Below are 17,189 nucleotides of genomic sequence, written 5' to 3'. Positions count from 1 at the left end.
CTGACATAGATAATGTGGAGGATCCTTTCACTCAAGTAAAGGTACATACTTTAAGTCATCAGTAATAGTTACTTTTTATTTTTAAATTTTTCTCCTTTTTAAGAGATGAGGTCTTGCTCTGTCTTCCAGGCTGGAGGGCAGTGGTGTCATCATAGCTCAATGTAACCTCAACCTCATGGACTCAAGCAATCCTCCCTCCTCACCTCCTCAGCCTCCTAAGTAGCTGGGAGTACAGGTACATGCCACCAGGCCAGGCTAACTTTAAAAAAAGTGTGTGTGTGTGTGTGTGTTTTTGTTTTTTTTGGAAATAGGGTCTCAGTATGTTGCCCAGTCTGGTCTCAAACTCCTGGCCTCAAGCAATCCTCCTGCCTCGGGCTCCCAAAGTGCTGGGATTACAGGCATGAGCCACCTCACCCGGCCCTACTTCTAAAGCTAATTGCTGTGGGTCAGTTCTTGAAGGAGCTATAAATGGTGGCTCACATCTTGCCTTCTTCACCTCTACATAATGAAGATATTGGTGCTATTAAATAGTTAAAAAAAAGTGTACGGACCTCAAGGATTTTAATATTCTTTCTATATTTTAACTATTATTTTGAAAGCAACCAGTTAACAGAGCATTCATCAATTTATGGATTTAGGAACAGTATAAACACTACAGTGCTTAAAACACTTCCAACTATTCTAAATGATTGGTATTGATCAAAACACAATAAAAATGTAAAATATAATACTTTGATATCAAGTTTTTCAACTCCCTGGAGATTGAATCCTGTCAAAGATGAATAGAACAACAGAAATAGCTCATTCTCTGCTTACCCCTCTTTAATACAACATTGATTCTTGAATATTCTCACCTAGTGATTGCAAGTTTATAGTGCATTTAGCAGGAATAATGGGGTCTTAACAAAAGAGGCAAAATTCTAGAATTTAGTAAAAATGAGAACATTTAAAAGTATTCAATCACTTAAAATTCTCATGAATGATTTCCTGAGTCATTTATCGCTTAACTTTGCTTGATATGATATTTCAATTATGTTTCTATGCTTCATTTATTAGAGGAAGACAAAAATAATTTGGATGCCTTACATTTTAAATAATTCAAGTTAATGGAGTGGAAACATTCTACATTAAAAGGAACAAATGTTGACATCAGGGATAGTTGATGGGTGCCTAAATGTCGGAACAGTTCAATTTATAAAGGTTTTCAGGGAAATGGAGTTTGATTTAGAACACCACTGTGCTGTTTGCATTGGAAAGGCACATTTGCACGCCCAAGATACTGGAGTGATTAGACCACTGACACACCTTTATCCCCCATTACAAGGCACCCCTCCTTACCTTCAATGAACACCTCAGCAGATGTTGTGTCTGAGCCGTTGGGATTCGTAGCCAGACAGGTGTAGCGACCTGTGTCGTCCTCAAAGGCCTCTGCTATGATCAGGGTATGGAGGTCCCCACCCTCACAGTGGATTTGAATATCAGGAGTGTTGTGCAGTTCTTTCCCTTCACAGAACCATCTGCAGGCCAAATGGAGGTCAAAGGACAGGAGGGAAAGAAAGGAAATGGTGATGTTTAAAACAATAAAGCAGAAGTGAAGGCTAGTTGCTATGCAAAACTATGTTTGTTTGATTAAAAAAAAATCAGTGTCAGTGTTACTAATGGAAACTCTACAATTTAGACTGTGAAATTAATGACTAGACAATTCCCATAGGTTTTCTTTGTAAAGCATCTTGTACATTTTATCAACCCAAGTGACGCTGTCAAACTCAGAAAGACCGTTTCAGTTATAAAATAAAAGGAACAGAAATTCAGTGTCTTATAAAATGCTTTATAACAAATACCTCCTCCATTTATTACAGTTTTATCTATTAGTCTTATCTAAAGGAAAATAGAAAAGTAATATAAACATTATGCTCAAAATATTTAATATATGAAAGGAAACTTATCATCATGTTAAAAAATCACAGGCAGCAATATTTTTGTTGACCTTAAGACTTCTGATCAGCTGAGCAGTAACAGATTTAATGCCTTCCACATTTCTGATATTTACAAAACTTTCTAGCAGACTGCCTTGGCCTCCAAGATGTGGAGAGATATAGCAGTTGTGCTGTAATTCATTCTTGCTGATCAGCACTTTTCCTATCCCAAACAATCAGGCCCTTCGTGTGGGAAATTTCAGGCTGCCAGACTGTTTGAACACAGGTTCTCTCACTCTCTCTCCCCTCTCCCCCCGGCACCTCAAATTCTCAGTAACATTTGGTTGCCTTTACATTTTACCAAGAAACAAACATACAAACAAAACAAAACAAAGCCCAAAGCTGCCCTAAAAAGAAACCCAAATGGGATTTATTTTTAAAGAGATGTGTAGAAATCTACCACTTACAACTAAAAGGATTGAATTCTCTGGGAAAATATTGTCCATTTAGCTCTTAATGAGCACTTAGAGATTTTCTCTAAGTCTAGTTTCCTATAAAATTACTTGGATTTCACATCCTTTTGTGAAATATGACATGGAAGACTTTTTTTTCTGTGTTTAGAGTAGGATAATATAGGTTTTTGTCTAATTTAATTTGAAAATAAAGTTAATAAAGCAAATGAGTTTGCTAATATTCTGAGTATCAACCCCAGAAATCATACTCAACATTAAATATGTGATTCTCACCAAAGAAGAGATAAGACCTGGGGAATTAAAGAACATAAAATAATCAGCCAACTGAGCATTCTATGCAATGCAAACCATATTATTTTGGGGGCAATTGAGCAGGGCAGTATTTCTTGATTCTGGGGCACTGCATGGTTTTCTTTGTTGTCATAAAGTCTGGAAGAACTTTCCAGCCCAGAGTCATCCTCCAGTCTCTTTTTTTTTCTGTTATCTTTCCAAAGCCCTAGTCCAGATCCTCACCCATCAGTATTAACTACGGCTTTAGTGTTTTAATTGGTCTCTCCATCACCAGCAGACTATAAATTCTTTCTATATTCTGTCATCAGATTAATGCTCTTGAAGTTTTTCCCTACATAAATCACTCCCTAAACTTCAGATCTGTCATTGTGGGCTTTCATATAACTTGGCCCTATCGTTTTCTTATACTAATCCCCTGTTTCTGTCGAATATTTGCATGGACTTACTGCTCCTTACATAGCCCTCAAATATTACCTGCCTATTTTTCTGTGCCCACATTTTCTTCTCCTTGGAATCATCTCCTTACCTTCTTCATTAATCCCATCTAGGAACTACTCTTCCTTAAGACCAAGCTAAAGTCTTCTTCAACAGATTAAAATAAACTGAATATACACTAACGGAGCTTCTTCTATGTGTGAGGAACTGCATTACCTACTACAGGTAACAAGAAATAATGCCTGCTAAACTCTAAACTAGTTGAGTTTGTCTGTCGGTACTGTGAATTAGAGTGTTTCTACCTTCCATGAAAAAGATATAAACCACCTATTGGGGGAAAATGAAGCATAAAAAAATGCAACAGAGGTTCAATAGGGAGAAGGATTCGTTTCTTTTGGTTAGGTGTACTCCATAGGGAAACCTTTGCCAACTACGTAAGTGACTAGTATCTTATCCTCTAACTCAGCAAACTTACAGCCTGCAAGCCTACTGCCTGTTTTTATATGGCCCTTGAGCTAAGAATGGTTTTTATACTTTTAAAGGTTTGAAAAAAATCAAAAGAAGAAGAATATTTTGTGACATAAAGTTCACATTTCAGAGTCCTTAAATAAGGTGGTTTTTTTTTTTTTTGGTGGTGGGGGGAACATAACCATGCTCATTCATTTACATATTGTCTATGTCTGCTTTTGCATTATAGTGACAGAGTCAAGTAGTAGTTGCAACATACTATATGACCCTCAAAGCCCCAATTATTTAGTATCTGGATCTTTATAGAAAAAGGCTCCCCACTCCTGCTTTTTGCTCCTTAAAGTGTGGTCCTGCAGCCAGCAGCATCAGCGTCACCTGGGAACTTGTTAGAAATGCAGTATCTTGACCCTCACCCCGAATCTACTGAATCAGTTCAGGTCCCCTAGGTGATCATGTGCACTTTAAGAAGTGTTGGTCTGATAAGTTCTGGACCAGAATGACCCGCCTCACAGAGTCTTGGCTCTCCGTCCAGGTTGCTCACTTGTTTAACGTAGCAACCATTTTTTAAAAATGTATATTGTATCTCTGGTCCCTTGCATGCCAAAGCAGCAGAGATACTGAAAATTAAAAGGCATGCTTAATACATTCATACGCCAAACACTGTGCTAGAACCTAGAGAGTAAGTTAATATAAGACCAGGGGCTGGGCGCAGTGGCTCACACCTGTAATCCCAGCACTTTGGGAGGCCAAGGCGGGCGGATCACAAGGTCAAGAGATGAGACCATCGTGGCTAACACGGTGAAACCCGCCTCTACTAAAAATACAAAAAACTAGCTGGGCGTGGTGGCGGGTGCCTGTAGTCCCAGCTACTCAGGAGGCTGAGGCAGAAGAATGGTGTGAACCCAGGAGGTGGAGCTGGCAGTGAACTGAGATCTCGCCACTGCACTCTAACCTGGGCGACAGAGTGAGACTCTGTCTCAAAAAAAAAAAAAAAAAAAAAAAAAAGATCAGGCCTCTACCATGGAAAAACTTACATTCCAATAGGGTAGAAAGGCCCATCAAAAGCCAATTTCAGTATAACATGGAAAGTTAAGTACCATGGTTGTGATAAAGACAAGGTGCCAAATCCATCAATACATTTAAAGGTCCAATGTGGGCCTGTGATCTCAGAAACATGATTGTATCCTAGTATATTTCAAGTAAGCTAAGCCATTAATTTACTTGCACCCTTCATCAAAGAATTTTCTACATTATTTCGTGAAATACTTTTTAACACAATCATTAAAAATACACTCTTCCATTTAACAAAAAAACCTTGACATTTTATCTCCTCATACAGATGAGGAACCTGAACTGGAAGGCTAAATGACTTTCCTAAAGCCACAGTTGAGCCTCTTTGCTCTGCCATTGCTAGTTCCATTGAGCAAATGATTCCAATCATAGATCAAACACATTCATCTAAATATTGGCCAGAAACTATGCTGCCCATTTTGTTTTTAGGGAGAGCCTGCCATCCAAATATTTGCAGGTTTTTTTCTCCTCCCCTTGGGTCACACCCTAACTTACCACATTTTAACAACATAGAACTGGTGACTTGACAGGCACTTACGTCAACAACTGACTTTCCCTGGCTGTCCGTTGCTTTCCCTGAAAGCAATATGCATGGCTCATGCTAATTATTTTACTTATACCTTACTGGGCAAATTTATTCTTTTCTCTGCATTATTTCTTCTATGTGTTACAATCTGAGATGCTGTTTCAATTTTATTCACTGTGCTGGAGAACAAAAAGCATGCATATTTAAAAAGCAAAAACAGGTCAGCCTAGTGGTTTACAAGCACCAATCATTTTGCCATATGCAGTTGTTGAAGAGTTTTATTACATAATGAACCATTTCACTTGACTAAATAGATGAGTTTGACTGAGGCAGAAAGTGCATTCATTGTCTTAACTTCTCTGCCAGTATTAAGGTGTATTTCAAGCACTTTATTGCACTTGCTGATTATTTTCTTTAGTCTTAAACTTATCATTATCACTCAGTTTATAATCAGTCTTTATCTTTTTTTAAAAGTACAAATTCCATGGAAGAAACAGGATAGAAAAGCATTCTGCAACATATTCCTGGGTTGTTAGCAGGTACCCAGTGAGAAAAAGTTTCAAGGTCAAATAAGTTTAGTAAATGGCTGGATTGGGACAATGTTAAACAAAGTTCTTTTCTGCAGGACTTCCCAGGGCCTTAAATAAGGAAATGTGAATTGCGAACATTAAGGAGTGAGATATAATATGTATGCAGCATTTTACAAATCTACTGGAGCACAGATTTCTTCACTATTTGCTATTTCATCGGATGCATGTTCTAAAGTAATGTGGGGCTGATAATAAATACTTTAAAGCACCAACTATGTGCAATACTCTATGGATCAATTTTGAAACTTAAAAATTGCATTTTTTTTAAACAATCAAGAAGTAGTTGGTTTCTAGTTGGGGAAATTGGCATAAATGCACTTGATATCAAATAATGGCATGAGGAAACAATACAGATGATATCAGAAAGGGACAAATGATCAACTGTCAAATGAATGAGGTTAATTATTTTTGAGTACAGAGAGAAACATACAAAAAGAACATAATTTTGCATGCATTCAATTTTGCATCTGGGACATGGCTGACCCTGCAGGGACTGCCTCTCCCAGGGTTAGCCAGTTCCTAGAAGTGTTAAAGACCGTCCTAGGAGCGTGCCCTCCATATGCAAACTAACCAATCCAGAGCCCACACACTCAGCACCCCCTCTATTGGGCTCTCATACTCAGGGCCACAACTTCCCTCCGCACATCAACCCGGGGTCAGATACCAGACAACCAGAAACAGCCCCTATGCTTGAGAACCCACTGAAATTACTCAAAACAGGCAGTTCTAACCCTGCTTACCTTGCCTCACCTATCCCTTTCCTGTGGATTCCTGGGCAAAGGCTCCTGTCCAAATTTCCCTCTTGCTCCTTGGCCTTCTGACTGACCCTGGTGCATCCCCTGCAGTCCCCTGTGGTGCGGCATGCCCCCTCCTCTTGGGAACTATGAATAACAAACTATTTAGTACCTTTCCAATGACAGTCATCTAATCTGTTTACCTCACCATATCTGAATAGCAGTCAAACCTACATTTTCAAACAGGGCACACTGCCATTGAGCTTATCAAAGAAGATAAAAGATGAAAAAAGGACTGAACAAATAGTTTAACATTGGCTACAGTTTCTGCTTTAAAATATATAGAGAGAGAGGCTTATAGACTTTCACCAACTCAAACTGCAGTGCATTTAAAAAGCATGCACTTAAACTCAAAATAATCTAGTTAGTGCATATATCAGAAAAGAAAATCTGCCTCATCCACTCTTTATGTAGCTGATTAAAGACAAATCACCTTCTTGTCTAAGAGAATCTTAGAGTTTTGAAGTTTTGGCACCACACATTGGACGAGATGGGTGTGCTACAGTCATGTTTGTTTAGTTCAGTTACTCAAAGATCATAATTCCACCAGCTTCCTGGCAAATAACTCAAAACATTTACTATTCTCTAAAGAGCTAAATGGGAGATCTGTTGGTTAAATTTTGACCTCTTGAAATTTTTCTCACATTAAATTCTTGTTGCTGATGTCATTTAGGGAAAGAGATACTAGGGTGGCAAGCTAAACTGTGAAGCATACAAAATAGGAGGAAGTATAGGTTTGGTAAATGCATGGCACAGGCAAGGACACTATCCCCCTTCTTCCTGTGGCACACGTCACTCACTCATCAGAACGTTCTTTGCTAGTGAAATGGAATGTCTGAGAATCCTCAGCATAGCTGTTTAAGGCTACAAAGCAACTGAAGTGGAAGGTTGAAATGAAACACATTTGCCATCCTCAGTCTGATCTCTTTCTAGGGGATACCTTCTCGTTTTCCTCCAGATCCTGAAAGCCCTGTTTAATTGCTATGGGCCAAGAGCGTAGAGGGGTTTTACTGAGAGAGGAGTGTGGGTGGAATGTGGCTAAGAGAAAATCCACTCAAGTAAAATTTGACTTGACGATCCCCTCGGACATTTATTCATTCCATTTTGAATACCTGGAAGCCTTGTATCTAGTGAATAGTATCTGGGTAGCATATCAAAAAATTAAAATCTTATTATCTACATTCCCATTCTGAACTTCTGAAAAATTTCAACTTCAATCACATTTTTTATTTTCTGCCATAAAATCATTAAAAATATGTAATTATGATCTCATAATTAGGATAAAAAGATAATACAATATTTGGGAACAATGATAATTCTTGAGGACTTATAGAAATTCAAATTAAGGGAAAGAGAATATTTATTGAATGCATATTATATGCAAATATGACCTTATTTTATTTTCACAAGTACCTTGTGAAGTAGTTGTCATTATATTTTTAGATATAGGCAACTCTCATTTATCTATAGCAATTAAAAAGAAGAACACAAACAATAAAAACCAGGGAGTCTCCAAAATTTCATTTTCCTTAATGCTTTTGGCTTTCATCTTTCATCAAAACATGTATCTATGGATAGATACATGTTTTAACAAAGCTTACTGATTCCTCCTCTTTAATTCCTAGTGCAGCTGTTAAATAGCTATGTAATTGCCACACAAACAAGGAGCTGAGGGAAGCTGGAGAGCCAAACCTTGCAAAATTAGCGGGCATGGTACATGCCCCTTCAAAAGAATTAAGTTGCTAATATAAGAATAAACCAGTTGGGACTGGCTGTCAGATTTCAAGACCATAAACATGAAAATAACCTTGTACTAATTGGAAATAAAATGTAAAAGGATTAGAAGATGTAGTCATGCTCATTCATTCATTCATCAATCATTCATTCATCAAGGGCCTTTTTGTTTTTCACTTAGACTACAATGCAGGAACGGGTTGGAAGCATAGATGTCAGCTAAGCCAGGTTTCTTAGTTCATGAGACTAGTAGCAGGGGCTAACAGGGAAGAAAATCCGATTGTAGACATAAGGAAATACAATGAATATATTTTAATTAATAAGCTTAAGTTTTTCCATCACATAGAAACCTGTACTGTGTGGGGCGCGGTGGCTCACGCCTGTAATCCCAGCACTTTGGGAGACCGAGGCGGGCAGATCACAAGGTCTGGAGTTCAAGCAAGACCAGCCTGGCCAGGATGGTGAAACCTCATCTCTACTAAAAATACAAAACTTAGCTGGGCATGGTGGTGCATGCCTGTAGTCCCAGCTACTCAGGAGGCTGAGGCAAGAGAATGGTGTGAACCCTGGAGGCGGAGCTTGCAGTGAGTCAAGATCGCACCACTGCACTCCAGCCTGGGAAAGAAAGAAAGAGAGAGAGAGAGAGAGAGAGAAAGAAAGAGAGAGAAAGAGGAGAAAGAAAGAAGAAAGAGTGAGAGAGAGAGAGAGAGAGAGAAAGAGAAAGGAAGGAAGGAAGGAAGGAAGGAACTTGTATTGCTTCAAAAATCTTTCAAAGTTGGTTATAGCTTCATACTTATAGATTAAGCTTCTTTGGATATAATACTCAGTTTGAAATCAATTTGTTGGAGAGGAGATAATATTCACAATTCTTGAATTTTCCTTGTTCATAAAGGATTATAGAACATAGGAGGAAAAAGGATTGTAACATTTATAGTTCTGTAAGATGGCATACTTCTTTATACTATTCTGTGCTGGGAATTTGAAATAGTTTTTTATAAATATGTATACATCTACGTGTGTGTGTGTATTGTTGTTGTTGCATAATGATTCCTCCCTCCCCATAAGGATTTTCCAAACATTCCAGCTTAAAAATGAGATAGTGCCAAAAATTCACATTATGGCAGTAGCAGGATGTGGCTGGATTGAAATTCAAGAAAGTGTTTTACATGAAAATGTTCAATATGTAATTGTTCACTTTCTACATTTCAAGGTAAGGTTAAATGTAACTGCTGACTTGGTCTGAGTCCAGTTGTTAGAGTAGAGTGGCTGCATCTGTCCACAGTGCTAGGGCCTTTTTGGTTAGGGATCAAAGAGTCAGGAGGATAATTAAAATCAAGGGGCTGCAGCTGCTTCAGACCAAATGGCCGTCCTTGAAAACCATCAGTCACTTCCATTCCTGGGTGGTGTAAGAACATTTAAAAATTCACCTCCCTGATGTGGCCTAGCAATATCTTTCTCTTGTGACCCCTGCAACTGGCAGTGGGGCTCAGAACTGTATACTGGAGCTGCTCAGAACACTCCGATTCTCCAAGATAGGGTCATGAGTGTTGATTTTTATGATAATAAATTCATGACTAATGAAAGCAACCAACAAATCACTGCAAAGTCTAAGACACACTTTCCAGTACAGAATATGAATAGCTTATGTTAAAAAATCACATATGGCATCGTTTGGCTTACAAGTTGACTAGCAGTATCTATTTTAATACTAACACTTAGCAGGAAATGTAGATTTTATGAGTGACAGTTTCTTTTGGCTATCTTTATTTTATTGAACCACAACTATGTATCATGAAAATTTTCTGTGCACTGTATTTTAAACATGTGGCTTTTGAAATGAAACAAATCTGACTTATAACACTTATAAAGTTTCATCAATGAATCTTGGCTAATGTTCTCCAACTTTGCTAAGCAAAATGGTAAATGTTAAAAGCCAGTTAATGGAAACAATCAGGTGCTTATTAAATAAAAGCCTTTAAAAACTGTTGAGTTTTTATTTTCTCCTTTAAATCAATTCCTTTATGCTCAAGGGGAAACAAGGTTATGTTGAAAGATGCCTCTCCACTTCTTCCTCACAACTCCACTGATTTGTGCTTCCTGACAAAATTTATCTTCAAAGGGATGTCACAGATGATTTCAGGATGGCAAATTTAGCCCCCAGCTGCCTCCTCTTCCCAAAGCACATGCAACCACATGGCTTCATGAAGTCCATACTTGAAGAAAACTGAAGCAACCAGTTTCTGTAATGGTATAATAATGAAAATAAAGGGTAGGAAAAACCCCCAGAGAGATAAGTGTTTCAGCAATGGTTATATTTTCCAGGTGTTCCTTTTCCAAACTGGAGAACCACCAAAACAAAATTTGAAAGTGATGCCCGGGATAAGTTCTGTTGCTGCCTAAGCTCAAAGTCGGGCCATCTGTAAGTACTGCATTTCATACATCAACAATGAAACACTAATTAATTTTTATGGAGTATTTTTTTGTCTTGTCACCAAAGATTTCTTAATTTTTTACATGTGTTCACATTAACCACACGACAAACTATGTTTATTCTGTCATGTGGATTTACAGGCAGACCAAAGTGAAATTAATCGTTGTCTAAATTTACTATGGCTATAATTTCATGACTGCTTAGTTCGAAGGCCAATAGCTAAATTTGTGTGGACAACAGATGTACTTTAACCTTATGGCCCAAAAGAGACCAATAAATAGATTGGCTTTTTGAAATTCAAAGCCCAGGAAATAATAAAATAGAATTTGAACCAAAACCAGATTCATGTCTAGCAATTCTTTCCTCAAATAACCACTTTATCTCCTAAGGAAAAAGGATAAAATAGAAGGATGGACCAGCCCAGATAAAACTAAACTATGAAAATGATTTTATCTTGCCTTTTTTTTTTCTTTTTTTTGGACCATAAGAGGTAGCTTAGTGTCTGACACTAGGAATATACAGATATTTATTTACCATCTTTTAAAAACAAATACAGGCTGTGCATGGTGGTTCACGCCTATAATCCCAGCACTTTAGGAGGCCAAGGTGGAAGGATCACTTCAGTCCAAGAGTTAGAGACCAGTCTGGGCAAGACGACAAGACCCTGTCTCTACAAAAAAATTTTGCAAACTAACTGGGCATGGTGGCGTGTGCCTGGAGTCCCAGGTACTCGGGAGGTTGAGGTGGGAGGATCACTTGAACCCAGGAATTCGAGGCAGCAGTGAGCTATGATTGTGTCACTGCACTCCAGCCTGAATGACAAAGCAAGATCTCACCTCAAAAAAACAAAACAAAACAAAACCAAATAAAAACCCACCACCAACAACAAAAAACCAAAACCTATAAAAATAGATTAGTGAAATCTACTAAATATCTGTGCTGCCAGAAGCTATTAAAATCTTAGATTGCTTCTAATATTTTGCTCATTGGTGATGCAGTGGAAAGGACCTAGGACTTAGAGTCAGCAGTTCTCATGAAGCAGCCTCATTGTCTGGGGTAAATACTTGGGGTTCGTCATTGTTTTGCACCAAAAAGATTAAGGACATGGACACACACAAAGAGTGAGTTTAGAAGCAAAGACTTAATAAGCAAAAGAAAGATAAAGGAGAACAGCTCTCTCTCTTTTGAGAGACAAGGTCTCCCAAATGGGAGTGCACTGGATTTTACAGGCAGGTTTGAGATGGCAGTGTCTGATTTACATAGGGCCCATAGATTGGTTGGACCAGGTGTGATGTTTCGGGAAGGGTGGCTACCCCACCCTAATCTTATTATGCAAATGGGCTTCCCACTTGGCTAGGAGAGTAATCTGCTCCTTACTGTACATGTCGCTGGCAAAGAAAAGGGGAGATGGAGCTGCCATTTTGAACATGCCTAGTACCAGGTGCCTGTTCTTATTGGCACAACTGTTGGCATTCACCCATGCAAGCTTCCCGCTTGCTTGTCTGTGTCTGCAGCTCGATTTTACAGGCTGATCTTTAGTATAATTCTGGGGCTGCTTTTCATTAAAAGGAAAACCTTACCGAGGACTCCTATACCCTCACTATCTGCCTAAATAATTTATTCTTAACTCCTATATCACTGAGTTCCAGTTTTGCTTGGTCCATAGATCAGCTAGGTTGACTGTGGTCCACTCATTCTCTCATTTGGGGCTATAGTTTCCTTATTTGTGAAATGCAAGGAATGAGCTAAGACTAGAGTTTCCTCAAATGTGTACCAAGAAACTAGTTCTGTAGCAAGTTGGCAGATAACATTGAAAAGGTTTCTGTGGCCACATAGGTTTACCAAGCACTGGGTTAAACAAAGTTAAACATCTGTCAGAAAGTTAAACAGAACTTTTTAGAGCTCTGTGCCAATATACACTGAATTCTCGAGAGAGAAATATGGCAGGCATCATTCTCAATCTTACTGGACCATGGAACATGTGTTCTGTGAATCATGTTGAAGGATCAGTGTTCTGGGAACACATTTTGAAAACACTGGGTTGGATTATCACTAAAACCTCATCTGGCTCTATGGCGGTGACATTTAATACCTAGTATACATTTTACAACTAGCTTTTCCAGAGCTTATGGCAGACATCAGTAAGAGGGCAAGCTCTATATCCCACTGATCCCCAACTTGGTTTCAGAGTCTTTCTCCAGTGATGCTAGGGGCAGCCACTACCAGCCAACTAGTGCTGGTCCTGAGTTGAAACATATTTGCTATGCCTGTTTTAACAGTCTATGTTTACGTATAATTTTCTTACACAGGAATTAATGTGAAATGTTGATTTCTAATCTCTCACATATCCTTGACTATTCATTCCAAGATTTTTCTATTTTTTAAATAAGCTGCCATTTGGCCACAGCACATGAAAATACTGGGTTTTCCTCCACCATCTGGATATGCAGGGTAAACATATATTGTCCAAGCTAGAACATTGCTGAGAATGAAGTAAATAGGTAATCACTGATAATTATAGGAATAAATAATAACTGTTTCAGGTAAACTAGGATGGGGAGTCATCTTACTTATAGCTCATTGCAAGAGCAACTTAAAAATGTCATTTTGGCACTAGTGAATATTACGGCTTTTTGCAAATGTGACTCATTCCCATGAGTAGACAGAAGTACATTTCACAATATGTGAAGGAAAAGAAGGTTCCCAACCCATCTGTCACTCATTCACAAATTCTCAAGTTACACTTGTTAGCTAAAAAAATAGATTCATCCTCACCAATTCTCTATGCAAGTACAAAAATAAGTCAGCATGACCTGACAAGTCACACTTCAAAGTCACCTATATTGTGAAAATTTGTATTGAATGCTTTCAAAGCTTCAAAGTGTTGGAGGGTGGGGGCGGGGGGGAAGAATGGATTATAGAGAGCTTGAGAATGAGAAATTGCATACATAAATCAGCTAGACGTGCACATTCAGCTATTCCGTTGCTGCAATTACGGCAGGTAATTATTAGCTATTGTTGTAACTTGGATTACATTCCAAACGGGATAAAAAGGGAGATGTTTTATCAGACAATGCTGTCAGTCTTCTGTGCATTTGGAACCTGTCCACTGAAATACAATGATCACCTCAGAATTATGAAACTCAAAAGGACTAAAGCCAAACTAGGGAAAGGGGCTGCAGCTCCTCTTGGTGTCTTCGATTCTATGGAGTTGCAGAAACCCACATAAAACAGTTCATGTACGGACTCCTAGAAAGCCCAGCAGTCATTTGTTTGCATTTAACAATTACATCCAATACAGCTTTTTCCTTAGCAATGGAGGAGCTTTTCCCAAAGTCAAAGGACAGGAGGTATCCCTCAAAATTTCCCCGAGTTCATTGGCGAAACCCCCAGTTTCTTGCCTTAATCTATGTAATTATGACTAGGAATATGGGAGAAGAAAAGTGAATGGAAGAAGCGATCGAGAATGAGAGGAAAATGCCCTACTTTTGGAAAAAGCTAAAACTTTAGAATTCAAAAGCCTTCACTTCTTTATTTTTCATCTGTTCTCCAAATGAGGCTTCCATTGGTTGAGGCTCCATCCAGGGAGCCAAGTTCAATTGCTCAGGGCAAGGAGGACCATCAGATTTGGTGGTGATTCTGTCAGAGGCTGAGGAAGAGCCTCCCTTTGCAGAGTTCTGGCTCCAGTCTAATCTGATGGTATTCAAATGTGGCTAGTGTGGTCTCTGCGGAACCACAAAACAGGCACCTCAAACAGGGCATGAGTGCACACGAAGTTAAACTGTAAACCGCCCCATCAGTCAATAATTGTATGTACAGAAATGGGTTCACTTACTTTCTCAGGTTAAGGTTTTCCCAGCTAACTCCTTTCAAAGCCACCCTCCTTAGTAAAGGCTTTTCCCTTGTTCTTATTCTGTATTCCTTCTAGAAGTTCACATTTAGAGGTCAGCTTTCCAAGGACAGCTATGATAAATGAAGTATCCACTGGGGAGAGAACTCTTTTAATTTGAAAATGAAACATTAGAGGTAGAAGGAATTATATTCTTAGCAGGTGGCACTTACGGGCCTTGCACCAACTATTCTGGCTAAAATTGTGAATGTCTTCATTTTTTTTAAAAAGTGAAAATACACTATTACATACACACACACACACGTAGCCACATACATATACGCCTGGGTTTAACATCTGACACACTCCTTGAATCAAGTTTCTGAAAGATATGCACATTCAGCAAATGCTGCCTCCTTTTCTTGTTCTAGTCACACAGGTAATTCTCTAAATAACACCTGTCTTCCTCCCAACCACTTTGATCAAATACATACTTTTGACTGTGTAGACAAGCGAGCTGTTGTCCAAGAAGGCTGCCTCCACTGCTTCCCCTGAGAGCCTGGGTGTGCGGAGCTGCAGCAGAGCGGGGAGGGGCCTCAGGTGTGTGAGCAAGAACAGGAAGTCAGGACTAATTACACCTTGTTTTATTTGGCCATTTGAATAACGAATAAAATGCCATGTTTCATTTCAGTTGGTTTTTCAGAGCAAATTGCCTAAGGCTGACATTTCATTCTATTAATAAGACTAGATTTTTTTTAAAAAGTGGGAAAACTAATGTTATGACTTGATACAGATTTAGATCCTTTTCTTTGAAAAATATAGATTTCGTCATGTCATGATGAAAATGTTCTTTCTGACTACAATTAGAGCCCTCACTACCTGGCTACAGTCCATCATTTTGTACTTATATCCTGTATGCCCCAAAGCAACTGTGATCTCACAATGCACAACTTTTTAAAAATTGGCTTCAGAGGCACTTAAGAAACTTGGCAAAAGACAAAAAAATACACATAACACCCCCTCCCTCCTCCCCACCAAAAAAACAACTCTAAAGCTATTACATGGTGTGGTGGGGAAGAGGTGGAATTAGAAAAAAAAGGCTTTAGCATATGATATTTACTAGTTGCAGGAAATTATAATAGTTCCTTTGTTTGCATAAGCAAATAAAAATGTGTATTTTTGTATTTAAAAATATCACTGATGAGCCATGTGTAGTCCCAGCTACTTAGAAGGCTGAGGTTGAAGGATTGCTTGAGCCCAGGAGTTTGAAGCCAGCCTGGGCAACATAGTGAGACTCTGTCTCTTTAAAACAAAATAAATAAATAACTGATCTCACGCCTGTAACCTCAGCACTTTGGGAGGCCAAGGTGGGCGGATCACGAGATCAGGAGATCACGACCATCCTGGCTAACACGGTGAAATCCCGTCTCTACTAAAAATACAAAAAATTAGCCAGGCACAGTGGCAGGCGCCTGTAGTCCCAGCTACTCAGGAGGCTGAGGCAGGAGAATGGCGTGAGGAGGCAGAGGTTGCAGTGAGCTGCACTCCAGCCTGGGTGATAGACAAGACTCTGTCTCAAAAACGAAAAAAAAAAAAAAACAAATAATGATAATGGCTATATGTGTTTGCTGTGAAGGAAAAGAACAGCATACTCAAAGGTTGTCTTGTGGCTGAATGTTCTAATTATCAGAGCCCAATATGTGTATAGCAGAAGAGCTAGATAATGTGATCTCTGCCTCAGCCATATCTCTCCTTGGGCTTCCCAAGAACCGTTTGTGATAAGGAGGACAGGTTGACAGCTTTCAAGTCTGTGTACATTGTGAGAAAGTGTTTCCTCACTACTTTACCATTCTGGCAATTTATAGATGTTGGGAAAATTAAAAATTAATCTGCACAAGAAAAAGGTGGAGAGGTCCATTCTATATGTAAATGCTATTTACACACGTGCCTTTTTGCAATGCCTTTGGGCAAGAATGATCGTAGTCTCCATATAGTCTTTAGTGTTCCATTGATCCACTGCTTTTCCAGGTGGTTTGAAATTGGACTTAAAAGTAGTTGTCTGGGTACTAGGTTAGGTCTATGTTGAAGGAACTAAAAAAATTCCCTGAGGTTTCTTATGGCTAAAATTATTCCATATGTTCAAAATGAAATAGATCAAAACAACTTAGTGAGTTCCCTGTCACTAGATGCTTTGAAGAGGAAGAAATAATTGACAGAGGTGTTGTAAAGAAAATTCAAGAACTAGATGGATGATTCCTTGAGGGACTACGATGACTGGTGCTATCATTTTTCTTTTCTTTTAGCAAGCATGACAACTGATGGCTGGAAGTGGAACAAATCATCTAATGCCTGGTGTGCTGAATACTAAAGAATGGCGCAGTCCTCTTAATTATGATGCATTTATTAGATTAGCCTAATTTAATTAAGATAATGCTGGAGATTTCCAGGGGCTTTCTAATTAGGATGGTTTATTGGGGATACATTAGCTGTGACATGGAGCTTAGATTCAGCACACACATAAAAATACTAGGATGTTTCCCTGTTTGCATCACAAAATATATTTTAAATAATGCTTTCATTCTTTGTACAAAAACCTGAATCAATATCTGACATTTCCTCTCCTAGGAAAGT

At 38.7% G+C, this 17,189-nt stretch overlaps 1 protein-coding gene across 14 annotated transcripts in view; it reads right to left on the bottom strand.

The window, feature by feature from the left end:
• PALLD (palladin, cytoskeletal associated protein) overlaps positions 1-17,189 on the bottom strand; it is a 434,802-nt gene that overhangs the window by 263,161 nt on the left and 154,452 nt on the right. For all 14 annotated transcript variants that reach the window (XM_005556268.4, XM_005556266.4, XM_065545676.1 and 11 more), the window contains one exon: positions 1,339-1,517. In XM_005556268.4, the coding sequence (XP_005556325.3) occupies positions 1,339-1,517 (179 nt within the window). The remainder of the gene's footprint in view (positions 1-1,338; positions 1,518-17,189) is intronic.

This window comes from Macaca fascicularis, chromosome 5 (assembly GCF_037993035.2).
Source record: "Macaca fascicularis isolate 582-1 chromosome 5, T2T-MFA8v1.1".
Classification (NCBI taxonomy): domain Eukaryota; kingdom Metazoa; phylum Chordata; class Mammalia; order Primates; family Cercopithecidae; genus Macaca; species Macaca fascicularis.
This window is presented reverse-complemented; position numbering and strand designations above follow the sequence as displayed.